At 45.5% G+C, this 22100-nt stretch overlaps 1 protein-coding gene across 1 annotated transcript in view; it reads left to right on the top strand.

Annotated features, from left to right (window-relative positions):
• TPO (thyroid peroxidase) overlaps positions 1-22100 on the top strand; it is a 1097706-nt gene that overhangs the window by 882041 nt on the left and 193565 nt on the right. Inside the window, exons 14-15 of the mRNA XM_078646792.1 lie at positions 1730-1861; positions 13272-13371. Coding sequence (XP_078502918.1) covers positions 1730-1861; positions 13272-13371 — 232 coding nt within the window. The remainder of the gene's footprint in view (positions 1-1729; positions 1862-13271; positions 13372-22100) is intronic.

Here is a 22100-nt window from a genome sequence, read left to right as displayed (position 1 = left end):
GTGGATCCCGTGTCAGTGACAAAATGTTTAATGACAAAATGCAAATCCACCATTCATACCTGCCTGTGCGAATTAGCCTCCCACAATAGTATTTTAGTGTCCTTTACTGAAATATCTGATGAGGTCAGGAAATTACTATCTGCCCAACAATGTAATAAAGTTAAAGAAATGGTCTGGTTTAACACGAGGTGTACACAAGCGTATTCTAATTTGAAGCTTGAGTTACACAGGATGCCTAGAAACCTGAATAATATCAGGTTGGCGAGACTGGAGTACAGGCAGGCCATCAAAGAAAGAAAGAGTGACATGAGACATGAAGCTTGGGAGTCCCTGCACTCAGCAGTACAACTGAAAGACAGTGCTGTATTTTGGAGAGCAGTGAAAGCTCCAGTCTTAACTCCTGGAGGTGGTCCCTCAATAGAAATTGCTATCTCCGAAGAGGTTTGGATTAAGCATTTCTCAATGGTTTATAACACCCCAGATAACCCTGCCCTATCAGACATCAACAGAGTAGTGAGAAATTACGATAAGCTATACTTGAAGTTCACTTTAGAGGAAGTGAACAGAGCCCTTGCAGCAAGCCAGGCCAATAAGGCCCCTGGTCCAGATGGTGTCCCAGTGGACCTGTTAAAGTCTAATACTACTCTCTGGGGGCCAATTTTAACCCAGGTGATTAATGCTAGTTGCCAAGCCCAAAGACCTAAGACCTGGGGGGACTCTATTATCATCCCAATTTTCAAAAAAGGGGAATGCCAAGACCCCGGTTGTTAAAGACCAATTTCACTACTTTATTCCATGGTAAAAGTGGCAGGGTGTGTGATTTTGGAGCGTCTGCAAGATTGGGCAGAAGATACTCAGGTCTTATCAGACCTGTACTGCTTTCGTGAGGGGCTGGGCACAACAGAGAAATGTTTAAATTTGGCCATCCTGACAGGGAAATATATATTAATTTAGTCTTTTTCTGTAAATTTTACTTGGAATTAAGGAAAGTGTGGTTGATTCCACTTTTAAAATCTCAGGGGTAGAGGCCAATGTTCTTGGAGAAGGAACACATAGCATGGAGGCTAGCAATGTTTTTGAAGAGAGTACTCCACCTAAGAAAAAGTTTTATTACTGATGAATTTTAATTGTTTGGGAACTTCCCCTTCCTCTCAGATGTATCTTTAATTATTTTTTAACTTCAAATAGTTTTTATGTACTGTTTCTAACTTATGTAAATTAATATAATAATGGTGTATTATATGTGCTTTTATGATTGTTAAAAAACAGTCAAATAAAGCTTTTCTTGCGTGCTTGCTATATATATATATATATATATATATATAAATATATATATATATTTATTTATTTATTTATTGCGCAACCCCACGCCCCTGTAACTAATCGCCTGCGCCGGCCCCCACCCCGCCACCGTCGAGCCATGCCAGCCGCCACTGATATTGAGAGACAAAATATTGAAAGGAAAGTGCTTATAGAGAAGTATAGATTTACTATTCCTAATCCCACACCACGTGGTACATATGTGTGGAGTTAGGTGTAGAAAATCTAGACATACTTACCTGTTGTTATTTTATTTTCAGTATTTTGTCCTTGAAATTCAGTCCCATCAATGTTCTTTATTTGCTATTCATAGAGCCTTATTGATGGGGATTATGATTATTATTATATGTTGAAATGTCATTACATTGTCTCCTCATTTACATGATGTGTTCAATTATTTTTTACACAGATATAAATGAATGCGAAAATACAATTAATCCACCTTGCCATCACTCTTCAATGTGTAAGAATACATTAGGCAGGTACCAGTGTTTATGTACAGAACCTTACACACTTGCAGGTGATGAAAGAATGTGCATAGGTAAGTCTATCTACCTTTTATGCCCTATTGCGATACCTTTTCAGATGTGTCCTTTTGCAACATATCATCTGCTACGTATCTTGATAATATGTTTGTTGCTTGTTGTCAGACATCCACAAATCACAAATGTTGCTCCAATGCCATTTTTTCCTACTTCTTCTCTTTGTACTCCGAAGCATATGTTTATTATGAAACAGCTGATTGGGTTCAAGAGTTTTCACATTTCACTTTTCCAAAAGAAACCACAAGTCATATTAGAGTAAATGCATATGCTTTGCACTTTGTTTAATCATGTATTTCACGGTAGCTAGTGTCCACTCTACTGAAGTTATCTGGCAATATAATTCTTATAGCCATACAAAGGTTACTAACTGTAAGGGTTGTAATGTACGCTCCTACTTTGGGGTACATTGTACATGTTACAACTGGGGTTTCTGGTTGGCAAAGGTATGCATCTTGTCCAAGCTGGACACACCACTCTAGTCAGGGTAAGCTAGATACACACTGAAAGATAACCAGATCGCTAGGCACAGAGCAGGCAGGCTTATCTAAAGAGGCAATGTGTAAAGTATTTGTGCCACACACACAATAACACAATGAAAACATCACAAAGAGACACCCCACAGGTATAGAAAAATAGAGAATATTTGTACGAGAAAATCAAGACCAAAAAGATGAATTAGTAGTTAGGAAATCTTTTGAAGAATAAACCAGAAATAGTGCCTAGAAGTCAATAACGCTAAAAGGTTACTTCAGGAAACGCTAGACTGGGGTAAATCCAAAGATCAGGCCGACCACTATGGAGGGCAGGCTGGCTACAGGACTCAAACAGGCTCCACTGGCAAAGTACCTTGGAAGGAGCAAAGAGTCATCGCCGAGGGGCTGACGCATCAGTTTTGATTCACGCAGTGGGGTCAATGCGTCGATGTCAAGTCTAGCAGCCGGGACCTCAGATTCACGCTGGTTCATATTCATATGGCCCCAGTACTTATACCAAAATGTGCGTTAGAAGTGGGGGGCGACTTCAAAGCAGCTTCTTGAGGTGCACAGGACTCCATTCATTCCACCCCTCTGCCAGGCTAACTGTGGCGGGTAATCAGTCCTTTGTGTGGGGATTGGACACTACCTATTCAGATGCAAGTGTCAGCTCCCTTTCCACCTTCCTGCCCAAGATGGCTATCCAAATGCAGATGAATGCAAATAGGTCCTCTGTCACAGCCACCCTTCCTGTGTTTGTGGCTGTCAAGAGGGAATGCACAAAGTGTAGTAAAGTCACCCAGCCCAGATGTGTATTGGAGACAGGCTGCAGGCAAACGAAGCTAAGGTAAGAGCAAAAAAATGTATACTTTCTAAAAGTGGCATTTTTAAAATAGTATGGTCAAATCCAAATGTACCAATAAAGAGGAATTATGACCACCATTCCAAAGATTTGAAACATGATGCAGCTACTCCTTACTAAGCAGGAATTACAACTTAAAAGGGTTTTAAGGGCTTCCCAGTGTTATCCAATAAGAGGAGTACACCTTACCTGAGTGAAAAACAAATTCAGATGTTTGTCACTACAAGGACATAAAAAACTTAAGTACATGTCCTACCTTTTAGTTACACAGCAATCTGTCCATAGGGCTACCTAAGCCCTACCTTAGAGGTGACCTATGTGTAATAATGCTTGACAATTGGTTTAAAAGGCCAAGTCGAAGTGACAGAAAACTACAGACACTGGCCCTTCCATACAGGCCTGAGACAGATTTGAAATCTTATTTGAGTGGGTGGTACAGTCAGTGCTGCAGGCCCACTAGTAGCATTTAGATTACAGGCCCTGGTTATATACTATACCACTTTACAAAGGACTTACACATAAACTAAATATGACAATCAAGCATAGGCCAATGTCACCATGTTTAGGGGAGAAGCACATGTACTTTAGCAGTGGTCACAAATTGGGAAGTGTTCAGAGTCCTATGGCCAACAAAAAGATATAGCAAAAAGTGGGGAGAAGCGGGAAAAACGCTGAAGGAAGACCAGGATTATAGGTCTAACAGTGTAAAATCTGTAATACTCGAGGTAAACCCTACGAGCTTTAATGGGTAAAACAAATGGTGCATTCAATAATTTAGTTTTGTATTTCAATGTATTTAATTTTACGTTATCAGAGGAGCTCACTAGGAGAGCTCCGCTAGCTTGGGGATCACTTTTGCTTAATATCCCTGCTTATAGCTCTTTCCGATGCCCCACCGACCTTGAGGAAATTGGACTGAACACTTCAGAAACAGGAACATTTTCTTGACTCACCGTCTGACTCTACGGGACAATCTGCAGGGTCTCGGAGTGTGTACCCGTCTGACGCGGCGACAGAGCTCGATGCCCTGGGACAACGCAGTCGTTGCTGCCGTTGATGGTCCCCACCTGGGTGCCTTGCGGTGCGCGGATCGTGGAGGGTGAACCTAGCTGGGATGGGGATCTCGCCTGTAGGATCAGGAACATTCGTGCTTCCCTGACGCCCCCCCAATGGAACAATTGTGCATCCGTGACGCCCCCCCACACCGTTGTTTGGGGAGCCCAACTAGCGAAGCAGTCACGGCTGTGGGTAACGGAGCACTCGGGAGGGCTGGTCACCCTCCGGGCTGGTGCTGAGGATCGTGACTGTCGGGAGAGCACTGCATGGAGCACGGGAGAGCCGCTCGCTGTCTACTTACACCAGAGCGGAGCCTCAGGAAGCCTTCCCGGCAGGATCGGAGGAGCGCAGCAGGCGGAACCCGTCTCTGTGGAGTTGCCTGAGCCCACGAGAGCAGAACTGAGGTACCGGTGTCCAGCGACCCCCTCCCAACCCTCCCCGTATCTCCTCAGCACAAGACCCATAATCTTTGAACCCCCCCCCCCCGGTCCGCTGATCAGCGCCGAGAACACTAACATTGAAACTGCTTCACCATTATTTTTAAACTTTGCTCCAAACGCTCATTGAAAGGGTCCATCAAAATGGCGGCAATTATATGGGCGAAGAAACAACGAGGGTGAGAGGCGCATCCCCCCCTCCTGGGATAAACACAAACCATATCCCTCCATGGCCAAACACCAACCATTGAAACTGAGGACCAATACAACGAGCTAAAAAGAAGACTTCAACTTGCAGTCCTCGATCAATGGAAATAGAAACAGGACCACACTGGTGAACAGGAGGCTTGGGACAAATAAGGTGGCCATATTGGAGAAGCACCAACACAAGTATATCTTCTGCTCCCTTCGCCTGCCGATCACAATATCCAGCGAAAACAGGTCAGAATATTCATGCTACGCCACTAACCTCACACCAATAGCCCATTTCATCTATTAGTGCATCTCAATACTCATTGCAATAGATACAAAATAGGCACATCACAATAGTCGTTCATCTGCTAACTTCTCAGCAATAAACCTTACCATCTATTAATGTATCTCAATAGTAATTGCAATAGATACATAATATATGCATCTCAATAGTTGCCGGTCTCCTATGTCTCTTTGCCCACACCTCTCCACACAATATAACACAGACTACTTACAGAAACTCACCCACGCAGCACCTTACTAAACACCTACGATGGAGCTTACAGGCACACACACCTATACCATCACCTACCCCCCCAACCTTTCTACAAGCGCAGCTAAATGCTTCAAACACAATCTTATAAAACAACATCCTGAAACGCCCATAGCGGATCCCTATTTCTCAACTCACAACCGACACACAACGAATTATATCATCTTCCACACGAAGCGCAGGGCGCAATGGAGAAATGCCTTTCTCACCCTATTTACACTGTCCGCCACCAGGAACATTCCACATGGTCTAGTTATCTATATCGCCCCCTCCCAACTTTTCCAAGCGACGGCAACCATTACCATTTACAATAATGGAACCATACTCATGCAATCTGCAGATCGCAATCTAAGCCTACTAGACAACATCTTCCCAATCATCAAGGAGAAGAACTCCAAGCTCTCAATAATCGTTTAGCGAAACAACCGTGGGATGACAGAACAACTAGACATCCCAAAATCTGCCAACACAGAAGACAAATTACCACCAACACGAATCCCTACTGCCCCAGCTGGTCCTCAGTCCCCTCCTCCAACAACTCATCTCGCCAATCAGAAGTACCAACCTGCTCTCAGAAAGTGATTTACTCTCCCTGGTGAGCTCATGCGATCCCACTCCCATGAAGCCTAACACACCTCCAGTATCACCAACTCACGCCCCATTGAAGCCTAACACACCCGCTGCATCACTAATTCCTACTATTCCCCTAAATCCCCATAGGACCACTAAACCAAATACCCGAGGCATCACAAACAACAACCTTAGAAGAATCCTTATCAGGCAGGAACCCTCGTCTACCACCAGCACACCCACACTCAAATGTATTCTCCTAAATTGCAGATCGGCCACTAGACACGCAGCGGACATAGCTGATCTCATCCTCACACATGAGCCAGACTTGATAATGCTTACTGAAACTTGGTTAAAAGAATTCTCCACACCAATCATGGACATCTTAGTTCCTCCCCACTACAACATCATCAGACTAGACAGAGCTAGAACCGACAAGTCCGGGGGCGGCATAGCCTGCATACACCGTAGAAATATCTCGGTAAGCAGAGCCATCTCCCCTTTATTCCACTCTTGTGAATACATGTGCCTTAACATCACCAGCAAGGGTACACCGGTCTGCTCTCTGCATATCATTTATCACCCACCAGGTGAGAACCTCACCTTCACCGAACACTTCATGGACATGGTGTCATCATACATGGGTCGACAAAATACCCAAATATTCCTCGGAGACTTCAACCTCCATTGGAATGATCCTAATGATACAGCAGTGAATAGTCTTAAGAATTTCCTGGCGGATCTAGACCTAACGCAATTCTGCAACATCCCAACACACGACAAAGGATCGATCCTGGACCTATTAATCTCTAAAACAGGCTCCATTCAGCTAGAGTCGATCCTACCCTGCGACTGGTCAGACCATCACATCATCACTTTCACCATTAAGGAAAAGGTGAAAATAAGTTCTACCCAACCCACAAGACCAAATGTGTGGAAAAGAGACCTAAAAAAACTTAAGCCCAATACCCTACCGTCCTCCTGTGCCAACCTATTGCTCCCTCCCGTAGGATCCTCCACAGTACACAAGCTCACCAACCACTACCTCTTGACCATGACATCAATAATAGACGAGGTAGCACCTCTGCAACTAAGAGGAGTCTCCTTGAAAGACTCTAAACCCTGGTATAACGGTATACTCAACGAAGATAGGCGCTCTCTCAGAACTGCAGAATGGGCCTGGAGGTCAACACCATCTACCAACCACCTTCTGATTCTCAGGTCAAAGAGAAATGCATATTTCCGCAAGATCAAGCGCACCAAAGCCGACTATTTCAGCCTCCAACTTGATCAGGCAAGAAATTGTCCCAAAAAACTCTTTGAGCTGATCAAAACCCAATCTAAGGAAGCACCTCATCGACCACAAGATGTTGAATGCTCGCAGCCAAACTGTGAAGAATTCTCCACCTTCTTCTCCCTGAAGACCAACACCATCAAGAAAGACCTCCTAAAGGACCTAACCTTATACGCGAGACCGGATACTCTTACCTCTCCTGCTCCAAGTACCACGCCAGGCCAACCCCCATCAAAGCCTATTCCTAAAAATAAAGCAAGCTGGTCATCATTTTCCTCCTACTCTGAAGATGCCTTAGGCAAAATTCTCAACGCATTGAACCCATCCAACCACTCCGCTGACCCGCTTTCAGCAAACGCAGTCAAAGACCTTACTCCACTGCTTCTACCTCTCTGGTCTAAGATCATAAATAGTTCCCTTCAACAAGGATGCATCCCAGACATCCTCAAAGTAGGCCACGTCTCACCTATTCTAAAAAAGCCCACAGCAGACCCCTCGGACTTAAAAAACTATCGCCGAATCTCCAATATCCCTACCCTAGCCAAGCTGCTGGAAAAATGTGTATATCTACAGCTAACGAAACACATTGATCATTTTGACCTACTCAACAACCACCAATCAGGGTTCCGTGCCGGTCACAGCACAGAATCAGCCATGACACACATCATTGAAGATGCGCTGCAAATATTTGACCAAAATGGATCCTGTCTGCTCATCCTACTTGACCTATCTTCAGCCTTTGATACGGTTAAACACGAGAACCTCTTAGACCTCCTGAAACACAGAATGGGCTTATCTGGGGCAGTGTTAAGCTGGTTCACTTCATTTCTCCAAAACCGACACAACAATTCAAAATTAAGAACACCCTGTCCAAACCCGTCCCAGTGACCCTGGGGGTACCGCAAGGATCAGCACTATCTCCAACACTGTTCAATCTCTTCCTGGAACCTCTAACTGAAATTCTTCAAACCTCTAACGTGCAATACCACATGTATGCAGATGATACACAGCTATACCTCAAGATACACTCCCTAGAGGACATCAAACTACTTAACACAGTTCTTAGGAACACCCAAACTTGGCTGGCAGAAAATCATCTTAAACTGAATGCCCTAAAGACTGAGTTTCTTCTAATAGCCCCGCCGGCTCAAATCCCGAAAATGCAAGATTGGATCAAACATATCACGGACATATCATGGACTCAGCGAAGTCACTTGGAATAACTTTACACAGTAACCTCAACATGCAAAAACATATTAGCAATGCTACAAAGGGAGCCAAGCTTCAGATAAACACATTGAGGAAATTAAAACCCTTCCTACCACACAATGACTTTAAGCAGGCAGTACAAGCTTTGGTTATCCCCAGAGTGGAATATGGCTGTGTCACCCTTTGTGGCCTGCCCAACGCATCAAACGCACCCCTTAGAGCTTCAATCAACGCGGCAGCAAGACTCATAACTGGATCTAAACGTAGCTCCCACATCACCTTCAATCCCTGAACTGGCTACCCCTAGATGCGAGAATTCAGATGATCATTGCGTGCATGACGCACAGAGCTTTACATCAAAAGACCCCCAGCTACCTGGCAGAGAAACTGACTATCTCTGGTGGGACCAGATCCTCAAGAAATGCTGAAAAATTACTACTGAAACCACAAAAATTCCATAAGAAAAAAACCTATAACAGATCCTTCTCTGGGATGGCACCCAGAATTTGGAATGCCTTACCCCCAGAAATCAGACTTAACCCTTCCATTACTGCTTTTAAACATGAAGTTAAATCCATCCTCATGGCTCAATACACATGAGTATGTTCTGTTGACTCAAGGTGGTGAAAGGCAGCTAAGCCCTTAACCACAAGACACTTATTAATGCGAAATATAACTATATTGTCTTTCTTCATTATATTCTTTGTACTTCTGTGTGGATCTACCATTATCGCTAGTATATGTAACACTTAATGTTTGTATAGCGCTCTGATATCCGCTAGGATCTTGTTCGCGCTTTATAAAACTTTCACATAAATAAACTTTCAAATAAACACAGAAGTGCTTACTTTTTCCACCTTGTCATTTATACTTACATTCCTTCAGATGCCTGGTTCTTCCAGAGGACCTATGTAAACTAGTAACATTGAGCATTTTTTGAAAATAGAAACTTGTTCTGGCATTGCTCCCCTCAATGCTGAATTTTCTGTTGATCTTAGAGGACTGTGTGAGTGTTGAGTTCTTCCAACCTTTAGTTTAATGCAAATCACTATAAGTAAATAAAAAACTGAATTCATTAATGAGAGTAGCAAGACAATGACTATAGTAATTACAATTGTAGGGAAACAGAATTTAAACTAGAGTCGCTCTATGGGAGCTTTGGTAAGATTTAGTAGAATAGGGGTGTAAAACAATGATATGGCCTCATTCAAGAGAAGAAATGCTACAGCAATTCTAGGGTCTAGCACAAAGACCAATCTGTTTAAAATTGCTTAAAAATATAAGAGGTTTGATAACCATATTGTCACAATCTTCCTGACTAAACTGACCCGAAGCCCTCGGGGTATTAAATAGCCTAGAGTGGTTGCAGATTACTAGATACTAACTGATTTCATAGATGTTTTGTCAGTGTCAGTTTGTGCAACTTTTCCGCAGATTTTCTGCATATATTCAAACAAAGTGGATGAGGCTATGAAATGTTTTTGAATGCTGATTTTACTACAAACCGTGTTAGAAATTGGGTTATTAGTTGTGGAAAATGTGAGTCCCTCCCATGTAATACATCCTGTTGTAGCACTTGCATCTCTCAGGATAGTAAAGCTGGAACGCAACAAAAATACTCAAAAGTAAATACTACTTTGTAGATTACAAATATTTTCAATCAGGTAATTGGAATTACATTTGATGACATATTCATATCATATTACATCCCTCGAGAGTCCTGAATCGTTTAACAAAAATATGCCTAATGTACACAACTTCACAATATAAGGGGGTGTCATTATCATCAAGACATGTCTACTGGCTCTGTCAGGGTGTCACCACATCAGAAAAAAACAACCACATGTTATGATTCAACAACACAAAACCATTGTAGTCAATAGTGGCAGTACTACTACACACTTCATGCTATCACCCTCCATTGAAGTCACTGGAGGTAATACCAATATTCGAAAGCAATCATTTTATTGTGGAAACTTGCCTTGTCAATCACCAACATAGTTAGAAAATCATTGTGTTTTTGAAACATATACTTGTTAGCCTTTCTTTTATTTTAATCAAACTGCTACTGCAGTCATTGGACCAACCAACAGGTATCCCTGCCCCACAAAGCACAAAGTCTAAAGCTCAGGCACAGAGAGAGCTTTGAATGTAGCTAAACCACTCTCAGGGTTATAAACACAACCCTTAGAAGACTTAGGGGAAAACTTAAGGAGCAACTTCTGGAGGGCTGCTACAAACCATGCACCCCCAAGTTCATTTTCAAAACGTTCGAGGTGCCACTGTGCCAGAAGGGTCACTACAAAAGAAGCACAATTTAAAAATGAGGCCCTAGTAGAGCCCATTTGGTTTCTTCCCCTACCAGGGACATGAATATTTGATGAGTGTCACATTTTCTCCTTTTTTTCTCCCAGAGCTACGTTTTTTAGTGGAGAAGGCAGAGGAGCCCCAATTCCCCTAGGACCCGAGCTGGCTCCTTGCAAATGCACAGCACTTCTGTGTGGCAAGTGGGTGCTGGCACTGCTCTTCTGGTTCTCCTGCCTGCTGCGCCTCCCTCTTTAAGAGTTGTGTTGCTGAGTGCACCACCACCAGGCATGGGCACATGGAGTGACTCTGCACCCAGCTAATGTGTCCCTGAGCCAGGAGACAGGTTCTTTATAGAGAAGCTTAAATGCCCTGGCCCCCAGGTAAATGGGGGCCTCCAGGGGTAAAACTGTTGCCTCGTTAAAAATAAATCCACACACAGCAGAGGAGCACAGTTCTGCTGCAGGGAGCTAGAAGCCCACTCCCACAAACCAACAAGTAGAATTTCCTATCTGTCACTCCCCAGGTCCCACAGCCTCCTGGCTGCTTTTGTCTGTGGGGTTAAGGGCCAGTCCACAGACATTTCCAGGACCATTTTGGATCCTTCGGAAGCTAAATCCCCCACTTGTTCCTAGGAGGGACTGGCCCTAGGGAGACTCATCTAGCCTTAGGTGTCACCTAGAGCCTAAGTCCCAAAGTACATCCTTACAAGGGCAGCAGGTGGCTTCTCCTTCCAGCTGGCCACTTTTTTGTCATCGTCACTTCTAAGTCCTATTTCTTGTCAGCTGCCTCTCCCTTGTACAGGGATTTTTAAGTGGGGTGGAAAGTTTTAGATGCCAGACACCCCCACTCAGTCCCAGGGTGCCACATCATCATTCCACCTTTGTCCCAATTCTCCTAAAATCATTCTGGAACAATGCTATATGGCAACTTCAAATTAACTGTGGAAAGAGGTTCTGTGAGAGCCTTCTCTTCTCTCCTAAATGGTACTGTTGCCCCATCCATTCCCACTGAAACTTCAAAGATCAGCCCTTCCTTTGTTGGATCCAGAGGTTTGACCCTCTTCTTTTGTTCTAGTGGGCCTGAGCTTTCCCAATCGATGTGCAGTGTTCCAAGCTAATTAACAGATATAGATTGAATACGCACTTCTTATTTTCCAAGGAACTAGGTCAAGCCTAATTGCTTTATTCTGTATGGAGGGCTTCAGTCCACCTGCTGGAGAGCAGATTAATTAACTTAGCCCAGAGTGAGTGGGGGAGGGCAAAGGTTTGGACTCTGACTATAAGCTGAGAGAGGGAAAAATAAAAAAATCCTAAAGTGTCATAAGGAGTATAGTTCTGAAGATGGAGTCAAAATGTACTTTAGTGCAGATTTCATTTATAATGTGAAATACGTTGTAAGCACCACATATCTTCAGTAAAAATTACAGACCTACACTGTGAATACCGATTCCTATTATATGGCCAACCACAGGTCAGTAGAAATCCTTTAAGTGCCCATTTTGTGACAGCCTACCTGTGCAAAAATGCCAGGCTGTGCAACATGCTAGTCTCACATCCGCAGTCAGCACACACGCACACAAACATGGGCTCCCATGTTTCTGTGTAACTAGCCCAGGACATCTTACCCTACCTGTGCAGCTGTGGCCTTATCTTAAAAGGCAGATACTGGCAGTTAGCACTCTCAGTCCATTTACCTTGAAGTTGCTGTAAGACTCAGGTGGTGAGACTCGGCCACAGTAAAAATCAAAACCCAGGGAGTCCACTGCAAAAAATCCAGGGGGACTAACTGGACAGAACCCATTCTGTGACATAATAACTTTTATTGGAATTACAAGTACTAATATTATAAAGCATGTCCCATGTATAAGTTCTGCTGATAAAACTTGGAAACATTGATACAGAGAAAATAGTCCACATTTGGAGTTTACATGTGAAAATGTAGAAATTACGTAATTATGATAATATCGACATGCTCCTGGTACATCAAGGTTGGGGATGCAGAACTGTGATATTACATGTTTCTACTTGATAAAAACAGGAAGCTAGATATTAACAGGCTAAAAAAACGAGTTACAAAACATAAACCCGAAGAACATGCTTTTCAGTAGATAAGGCTAGAGACAGTCAGTTCATACTGTGTTGATGGAACGGCAAGGAACATATTATATTATTTTGCATTCTCTTTAAGTATATATGGGCAGATTTACAAGCCCTTTGAGCCACTTTTGCGTCATTTTTAACATGGGAAAAATGAAGCAAAAGTGGAGCGAGGGGCTTGCAAATCTGACCCATAATATTTAATGGTCAGGCGGAGTATATTTGTCATTAAACTTTGTAAACTAACTATGCTAGCTAATTGATACATTGGCATGTTCACATTTTTAAGAACCTGTAACTGATTTGATGAACACATTTGGATACTAACATATATTGTTTTTGTTTTTCTTGTTGTAGATTCAGGAAGGCTCTCTAAATCATCATTAACATCCATAATTTTAGCTGTTATCATGCTTAGTTTTTGTTCAATACTAGGTTGGGTAGTAATATGTAGAGGGTAAGTGTTACTCTTATCAATTTTCATATTTCAATGGAAAATACAAGATTATGCATTTATTTTCTGTCAGTCAAATATTATTTAAATATTACCTTAAATGTTGTTGTAACTACACCAGTTAAGCACAGTGTCAAGCTTGTTAAAACATACCAAATTTCAAAGATACATAAAAAATCAGTTTTGCTACACTCAAATCATAATACTTTATTGAGTTGACCAAGAACCATCAGAGTATACACACACAATACACTAACAATATATGTGAAAATATAAAACAGCTCATTCTGCTTCAGTTTATAGTTTTTAAAACTCTCTGTTGAACCATAACATTCATACTAAATATGAATTTTGACTTCATAATTGATTTAAAAAATGTGTACTTAAGAAGATCCGTGCAAAAACGTACACGGACTGAGTGCAAAAGAGCAAAATACACATTATTTTACGAGATCAAGAAAATTTAAAAAGGCAATAAAAATATACACCATATTAAAAGACATACAAAATAAATCACAAAGCTTCAGCTGTTAGGAGTTTGCTAAGCATATACCAGACGTTCTGTAAAACTTTGCTGACAGCAAAAACAAATAAGGGAGAAGTGTCACTTTTTAAAATTCTCTGGCTACAAGATACCTGGTCACTCCCAAGTTTTGGCAGATTGGGCGAATCCATTTGCAGCGAGACCTCTAGGCAAGAAAGCATACTATGTGCCTTGGTCTCATAATCCAGGCTGCAAGCTGAACAAAGGCTCGAGACTGATTCCTTTTTCCATTTGTTTGTACGTGTTTATCATGGAAGAATACCTAGCTGAAAGCGAACATACAAACATTTGGCTACAGGAGGAGAAACTGAATATAGGACTGGCTCAAAGCACGGATTTAACTTAAACTCCAAATAAATATTGGATATAAGAGACTTTATCCCACTGTTTATATATCGTTCGTGGGTATATGCCCCGTAATGTGATTTCAAACCATTGAGTTCAGCTTCACAAAGGGTTTTCGGCTCATCCCATAGCCTTTGAAGGCCCAACCTACTGAACAAATCAGACACAAATTTAACCCAGGGGACTGACTTAGCACTAGCAACAGCAATGTACAAGGGGGATCATGTGCTACCAAGGCAGTAATCCTCTTAAGTCTTATATCAAATTATAAGGGAATGAGAGGGGTGCTGGTTGGTACAGAAACTAACATTCGCATGAAATTAGTTTCTGTGATAGATAGTGGATGGACATCAGTGTATCCCCAAAATTCGGTAACATAGAGCACGGCACCTTGTACTTTGGCCCGTCACACCTCTAGAGCTGGTAATAGAGAGGATGAGCTCGTTTTCATATTTTGTCTGATGATAGCATTCGATCTATGCTCAATTAACATAATTCTCTTAGTAAGTTGTCCTACCCATTTGAATTTTTCCATTAATTTAATTCATAAGTAATCAAAACTGTGTTCCCTCTCTATTACTTCACTACCGAGACAGATGGCAGAATTTTTAACCACTCCCTTCCCAAACACCATGCATTTAGTCTTATTAACGTTGAGCTCTAAGCCTCTGGCTGTACAGAACCCCAGGCGTTGCAGTCCCATAGGTGCTTTGGAAATAAAGAGAGAATCATCTGCGAACAAAATGTAAATGTAAATTGATACTTGTATAGCGCACTACTCACCCGCAAGGGTCTCAAGGTGCTTGTTCGAATACCGCTATGGAACCCATCCTGGCTTTCCCTGTGAGGTGTCCATTCCTGGGCACCCCCAAGGTGGAGGCCAGGCATCCTTAGCATTGTGGGGGCCGTTGTGGAGATTAAGCAAGCTATTGCCCAGAGTTGCAGAGTGGGACTCCATGATTGGAATAGGCACCAACGCGAGAATGATCAGGTCCGTGGAATTTTGAGCCCAAGACCCGCTGAGGCAGGGAATTGAACCCTGGTCCCAGGCTAGACCTCTGCATCAGGGTCTGCCACTCTAACCATTGAGCCACACTTCTCCACAAATGGGAACTTTCCTATTGTTCAATACAGGTAATTAATTTTTACAGTCCAACAGTATTTCTACTGTGTCATTCACATCAAGGGTAAATAATGTTGGAGCAAGAACACACCCTTGGCGCACACCGTGCTCAATAGAAGTGCGTTCTGTTAGTTCGCTCCTGCTACCTCAGTGAACTTGGGAAAAGTTCTTAGTGTGAAGTTTTATCATGAGCAGGATCAAGTTCTCAGGGACCCCCATGTGTGATAAGACTTACCACAGGTTGTTACGTGGTATAAGATTGAAGGTAGCTCTAAGATCTGCCATCTGTTTAGCTAATAGGATATATATCAGCTTGGAGTGGGGACATGATTTTATTAGAGACCCCCCAATCTAATAATCTATTCTAAACTTGCATTGCAAAGATCTTTTGTAGATTGTCAATGAGACTGATAGGCCTGTAGTTGAAGGGGGCACAGTCATCTCCTTTCTTATAAATCCTGATGATTTTGGCCCCCCTCCAAGAATGAGGGATCTCACCACCTGTGGATATTGCATTAGATAGTAAGTTTATATAACTTATCCGTACTAATTGTTCTGTTTTGTACAGGTCTCTGGGTATTTTATCAGGACAAGGGGGGGGGCTTAGCTTATTTTAGGGGATCAATTGCTCTAGCTATATCTTTGGAGCTATTGTTTACTGGGTCAACGATCTCTGTGCTTACTATATACAGCATCTCGACAACAGTCACCTGATCGTAGCACAATGGTGGTTCACTAAGCTCTTTTGCAGCATATAGCTTGGAAAAATTGGATAACCATCTATTAGGTTGGATATGATAGTGGTAGGTTTTCGTTTTTTCTAATCAAGACAGATACTGTATGCCAGAAGGACTGATCATCATTTGTTTTAGTCAGGCCCGGACTGGACATTGCTGGCACCGGGCAATCCCCCGGTGCGGCGCAAGGGTGGGGGGCGGTTTGGGGCCCCTGGGGGCCGATTTTGTTACAGGGCCGTTTTTGCAGCAGAGCTGCAAAATCGGCCCTGTAACAAAATCGGCCGAGAAGCGGCCCTGGCACAGAGCTCGGTCACCCCGCAACACCCCCCCCCCCCACCGGGGGGGGGGGTTGGGGGTGACTGGCCGAGTACTTTGCCAGGGCCGGTTTTCGTTCCCAGTCCGGCCCTGGTTTTAGTTGCAGTGAGCACATCTTGCCAAACGTTTTCATCCCAATTCCTATTAGCCACACTCAAGGAAGAACTCCTAGCTTCAGTAATTGAGGGACTGCTTTGCCTGTTTACACAAGTTATCCTCCCACATAATATCCTCGGCCAAGTTGGATTTCGTGTGACCAACCTCTTTGTAAAAAAACTTCCGCATCTCATTAAAGAGTAAGTAATCTATATTAAGTGTAGGAATATCTGCAACTTTCAACCCCACATAGTTGGATAAAAAAGATAACTAGCTAAAATTGTTTCCAGTACTATAGTGTGGCAGACATTCTTTGTCCTTTTCACGGCACCTCCAGATGATGTTAGGATCAAAGAATTGTTATCACTGTCTGAGTGCAGGTCTAGTGTGTCCCCTTGCTGGGTGTTAGATGGTGTGTTCATTACATGCTCTGAATCATCTGCCAACCATTGCAGTGGCAGAGAAATTATTCCAAGGCTTTCCTACCAATGAAGTAATGCCCCATATTTCATCCTCCACATCTGGTACCTCATTGATATATGAAGGAAGTTCATAGGAGGGGATGAAGTGTCCTGCGACTACTGTTTTTGTATTCAGATGTAACGTTTCTAGGACCTCTTCCAGGAGAGGTAAAGTAGACTATTCATTATAGCCATGGTTGATCTCACATAGACAATTATAAGTGCCAATCGGATGCCTGAGGAAAGAGTAACAATAATCTCCATCAAATCAGGACAATCAATCTGCAATAAGATACTGGGCCAAAAATGGTCATTCTTAATTAAAATTAATAGACCACCAATTGCTCTGACTGGTTTCTCTGGGGGTTTTTCTTCCACACTTAATGTAGTGAACTCAGTTGTATACAGTTTCTCAGTGGCCCATGTCTCTTGGAACGCGCAAATGTCACAACCACCATTGTATGACACCCAACTGTCTGCATACCTCTTGGGGCCCGTGAGCCTATTTGCATCTGTCACTCCGACCCCTGCTTACTAGAGACACCTCGCCAGCTTGTTTCCCGCTGCCTCCCGCTGCCGCACACTCTTTCCACCGGAGTGCAGCCGCCGAGCGGAGAGCGGGACAAGGTACTTCAGCGGACTTCAACCCCCAGCAGCCCACGTGGAAGCCGCGCACCACTCAACCGCGCCGGGAGGCGCATAAAGAGCAGCGTCATCCCCTGCTGAGTGGGGGAACTGTCTGCATACCTCTTGGGGCCCGTGAGCCTATTTGCATCTGTCACTCCGACCCCTGCTTACTAGAGACACCTCGCCAGCTTGTTTCCCGCTGCCTCCCACTGCCGCACACTCTTTCCACGGGAGTGTGGCCGCCGAGCGGAGAGCGGGACAAGGTGCTTCAGCGGACTTCAACCCCCAGCACCCCACGCGGAAGCCGCGCACCACTCAACCGCGCCGGGAGGCGCATAAAGAGCAGCGTCATCGCCTGCTGAGTGGGGGAACTGTCTGCATACCTCTTGGGGCCTGTGAGCCTATTTGCATCTGTCACTCCGACCCCTGCTTACTAGAGACACCTCGCCAGCTTGTTTCCCGCTGCCTTCCGCTGCCGCACACTCTTTCCACCGGAGTGCGGCCGCCGAGTGGAGAGCGGGACAAGGTGCTTCAGCGGACTTCAACCCCCAGCAGCCCACGCGGAAGCCGCGCACCACTCAACCGCGCCGGGAGGTGCATAAAGAGCAGCGTCATCCCCTGCTGAGTGGGGGAAGTGTCTGCATACCTCTTGGGGCCTGTGAGCCTATTTGCATCTGTCACTCCGACCCCTGCTTACTAGAGACACCTCGCCAGCTTGTTTCCCGCTGCCGCACACTCTTTCCACTGGAGTGCGGCCGCCGAGCGGAGAGCGGGACAAGGTGCTTCAGCGGACTTCAACCTCCAGCAGCCCATGCGGAAGCCGCGCACCACTCAACCGCGCCGGGAGGCGCATAAAGAGCAGCGTCATCCCCTGCTGAGTGGGGGAACTGTCTGCATACCTCTTGGGGCCCGTGAGCCTATTTGCATCTGTCACTCCGACCCCTGCTTACTAGAGACACCTCGCCAGCTTGTTTCCCACTGCCTCCCGCTGCCGCACACTCTTTCCACCGGAGTGCGGCCGCCGAGCGGAGAGCGGGACAAGGTGCTTCAGCGGACTTCAACCACCACCAGCAGCCCACGCGGAAGCCGCGCACCACTCAACCGCGCATGGAGGTGCATAAAGAGCAGCGTCATCCCCGCCTCGCGGGACCACGCGCAGGACAAGCCGGGCGAAGCCGGGGCAAAGGGCGGGCCGTCTGTGGCCGTCTGTGGCCGTCCGGGGCCTGACAGAGACTGGACTGGGCCACCCCCCTTGATTTTCCATCATAAGGTACTGCTTACTCTCCCCCTTCTGTTTATTTGTGGGCTCTATCTACCGCAGTAATGGGGAAGAGGAAATCCACTGAGGATTTGAATGACTCTGCTGGCGTGATGGCTAAGGGAGGGAAGCAAGCTAAGAGATCGAAGTGTAAACCACCTAGAAAGCGGCAGCCACATGCGGGAGTAAATTGTGTCATTGACAGAATTGACGATCTGGTGCAAGACTATACAGACTTGTTAACATCTGCTCCCAACCATGGGGAGAGAGTCTTAGAGGGATGTAGTATTGTGAGTGCCCCGGAAGCTAAGAGTAATAAGCGAGGGGTTGCCATTATTCCAGAGATGTTCACCAATAAACAGATTACAGGGGCTAAAATGGTTTTAATAGAGAGCCCATTACAGTTCAGTCTCAATTCCCCTCATCTCCTAAACATAGTTCTGATGTTATAAGCGCCTTACCCTGTAGTAACAGGTTTACTGTTTTAGCACAAATTGAAAATTGTAATGCTGAAAGCAGGTCTGAGGCGCCTGTGCCTGGCCTACACCCAGTAGAAGGTATTTCGGATGTGGCTACTATTTTGGGGACGCCCGGGCTAGCTGAACTAACCAATAACCCCCTGTTTAAAATTGTAAATCATTTGTGTAACTTGGTTGTAAGTATGCAAACCAAGATTGACCAGCTCAGTACTGCTGTAGGTAACCTAAGTGTGGGCCTTGGTAAAGACTCCGCGGTAACCAACCTCGCAAATTGTAATTGTAAAAGTGCATATTCAGCAGGATGTTCAGGGAAAGCTCACCCCTTGATTAACCCACATATCGCTCAGGGCACTGCTGTTACCCCAAGCCTTACATCCACCCACATGGGCAGGGCAGGGAGCGTAGCTACTACTACAGCCAATCACGTCACCCAAAGAAGCGGTCCAGTGCCAACTACTTTACCTAGTGGGATATCTGGGAACCTAGGGGGCAAAAGTGTTTACAGAGCAAGTCAGGCTGTACAACAATCCGTGACTAGCCGACAGTACCCAAGATCTGTTCCACCATGCCCAAACGACATGCCACCTTACTCTTATCTGGGTAAATCTCCTCCTGTGTTCCTGATTAATATTCCCAAGTTGCCTATTGGTAGGGCTCATGAAACTCCTGAAGCACTTACCAATAATGCAATTCACTGGATTAGGCATGTAAGGGGCTGTAGGTCAGTCTTCAGGGAGGATATCTCACGCGCGGTGAGGCTTACCTCTCAGGGTGATGCATACGATTGCATTGAATTAATTTTTAAAAACCCAATGATAGCCGGAGAATTACTAAATTTAGAATTTAGATCCTGTTCCCCGGATCATTCAAGGATTCAGATGAGAACAACTCCTCCCCAAAGTTGGCTCTCTGAAGGAGGAAAAATTTGTAAGGACAATTTTCTGGCAAACTCGAGCTTGGATCATAATGATTGACTCCAGTCTAAAGCTTCCATTGGGGTGAGCAGCGATCCAATTAACAACAAAGACTTAACGACTTGGTTATCCCACCAGAAGTGCCATCCTTGCTATCTTATTCGCCATGTATGGCTGCCTCCCTATCTATGGCCGTAGAGTCAACTAAGCAGGATTGCACTGTGCCTACCACTGGTAAATTTGGGTCTGTTCTTTCCTGGAATATAGCTGGCCTTCAATCTAAAATAGAATCCCCGGAGTGGGTATCATTTGTTAGCCAGTATGATATATGCTTATTTCAGGAAACCTGGTTACTGGACCCATTACATCTCCCTGAGTATTTAAATTACAGCATTCTGGCAGAGAAGGGAGGCAAAGGCCGCCCGTCTGGTGGCCTAACAATTTGGATCAGACAGGACCTCGGTGCTATAGTAAAAGTCATTCACTCCAATCATAGGGATCTGCAGGCCTTAAGTCTTGTGTTCCCTAACCAAGAGCCGATTAACATCTACCCTCCACAGGGCTTGGTCGCCCCACTCACTGCTGCCGCTCCTGCCTGCCTTTGCCGTCTCCTGCCTGCAGATTCCTTCGCTCGCTGCCCGCTGCTCTTGGGAATTTCCCGCTGCTCCTGGGAATTTCCCGCTGCTCCTGGGAATTTCCCGCTGCCCGCTGCTTCTTGGAATTTCCCGCCGCTGCCTCCCTGCGGCCCCGCCCCCCTGTGATTCCATTCGCCGCCCCGCTCCCGCCACACAGCTGCTCCTCCCTCCTGGCTCCTTACTTATGACGCCCCCAGAGCGGGCAGCGGGAGCACCGATTGAGCGCCGAAGGTGCGCCAAAGGTAAGCCCGTCTGCGCCCGTCCGCGCCTGGCCCGCGCCCAGCGCCAGGACCCCTGGCCCTCCCCGCCGAGGCAAAACGACCCGACTGACCTACGACGCCGCCACTCTCAACGCACTCAATGCCGGACGGACCCACGCCTGCTGCCGAGCCACCCCGAGACGCACCCACAGACCCTTCACCTGCTGCACCTGCAAGTTCACCTGCCTCCGAACCTGCCCCGCACCCCGCCAAGACAAACACCAGCAGCAACCACCTCAAGTGCATCCTGATCAACACCCGCTCCGTCCACAGACACGCCATGGAACTCTGGAACCTCCTCGACGCTACATCACCGGACGTCGCCTTCCTCACGGAAACCTGGATGAACGCCTCCTCTGCACCCGACATCGCCATCGCCATCCCAGACGGGTACAAGATCATCAGGAGGGACCGCATCAACCAGACCGGAGGTGGCATCGCCATCGTCCACAGGAACACCATCCGCATCACGACCGATGCCAACGACTCCTTCGCCGCAGCCGAACATCTCCACTTCCAGATTCACACCGACCCTAAGACGACCCTCAGAGGCACCCTCGTCTACAGACCCCCGGGACCACGCACACAATTCAGCGAAGACATCACAGACTTCATCAGCCCGCACGTCCTCCCCTCCACCGACTACATCCTCCTCGGGGACCTCAACTTCCACCTGGAGAACAACAAGGACCGCAACACCACCGCCCTGCTGGAAAACCTCGCCAACCTCGGACTCAAGCAACTGGTCAACACCCCCACCCACTACGCCGGCCACACGCTTGATCCCGTCTTCTCTTCCAGCAAGTACATCACCTTCAGCCACGCCACCGGACTCCACTGGACCGACCACAGCTGCGTCCACTTCAGCTTCAAAAGATCCACGACCCACCACCACCCGCAACAGGTACCTCACAGGAATTGGAGCAAGATCACCGCAG

This window comes from Lissotriton helveticus, chromosome 6 (assembly GCF_964261635.1).
Source record: "Lissotriton helveticus chromosome 6, aLisHel1.1, whole genome shotgun sequence".
Classification (NCBI taxonomy): domain Eukaryota; kingdom Metazoa; phylum Chordata; class Amphibia; order Caudata; family Salamandridae; genus Lissotriton; species Lissotriton helveticus.
This window is presented reverse-complemented; position numbering and strand designations above follow the sequence as displayed.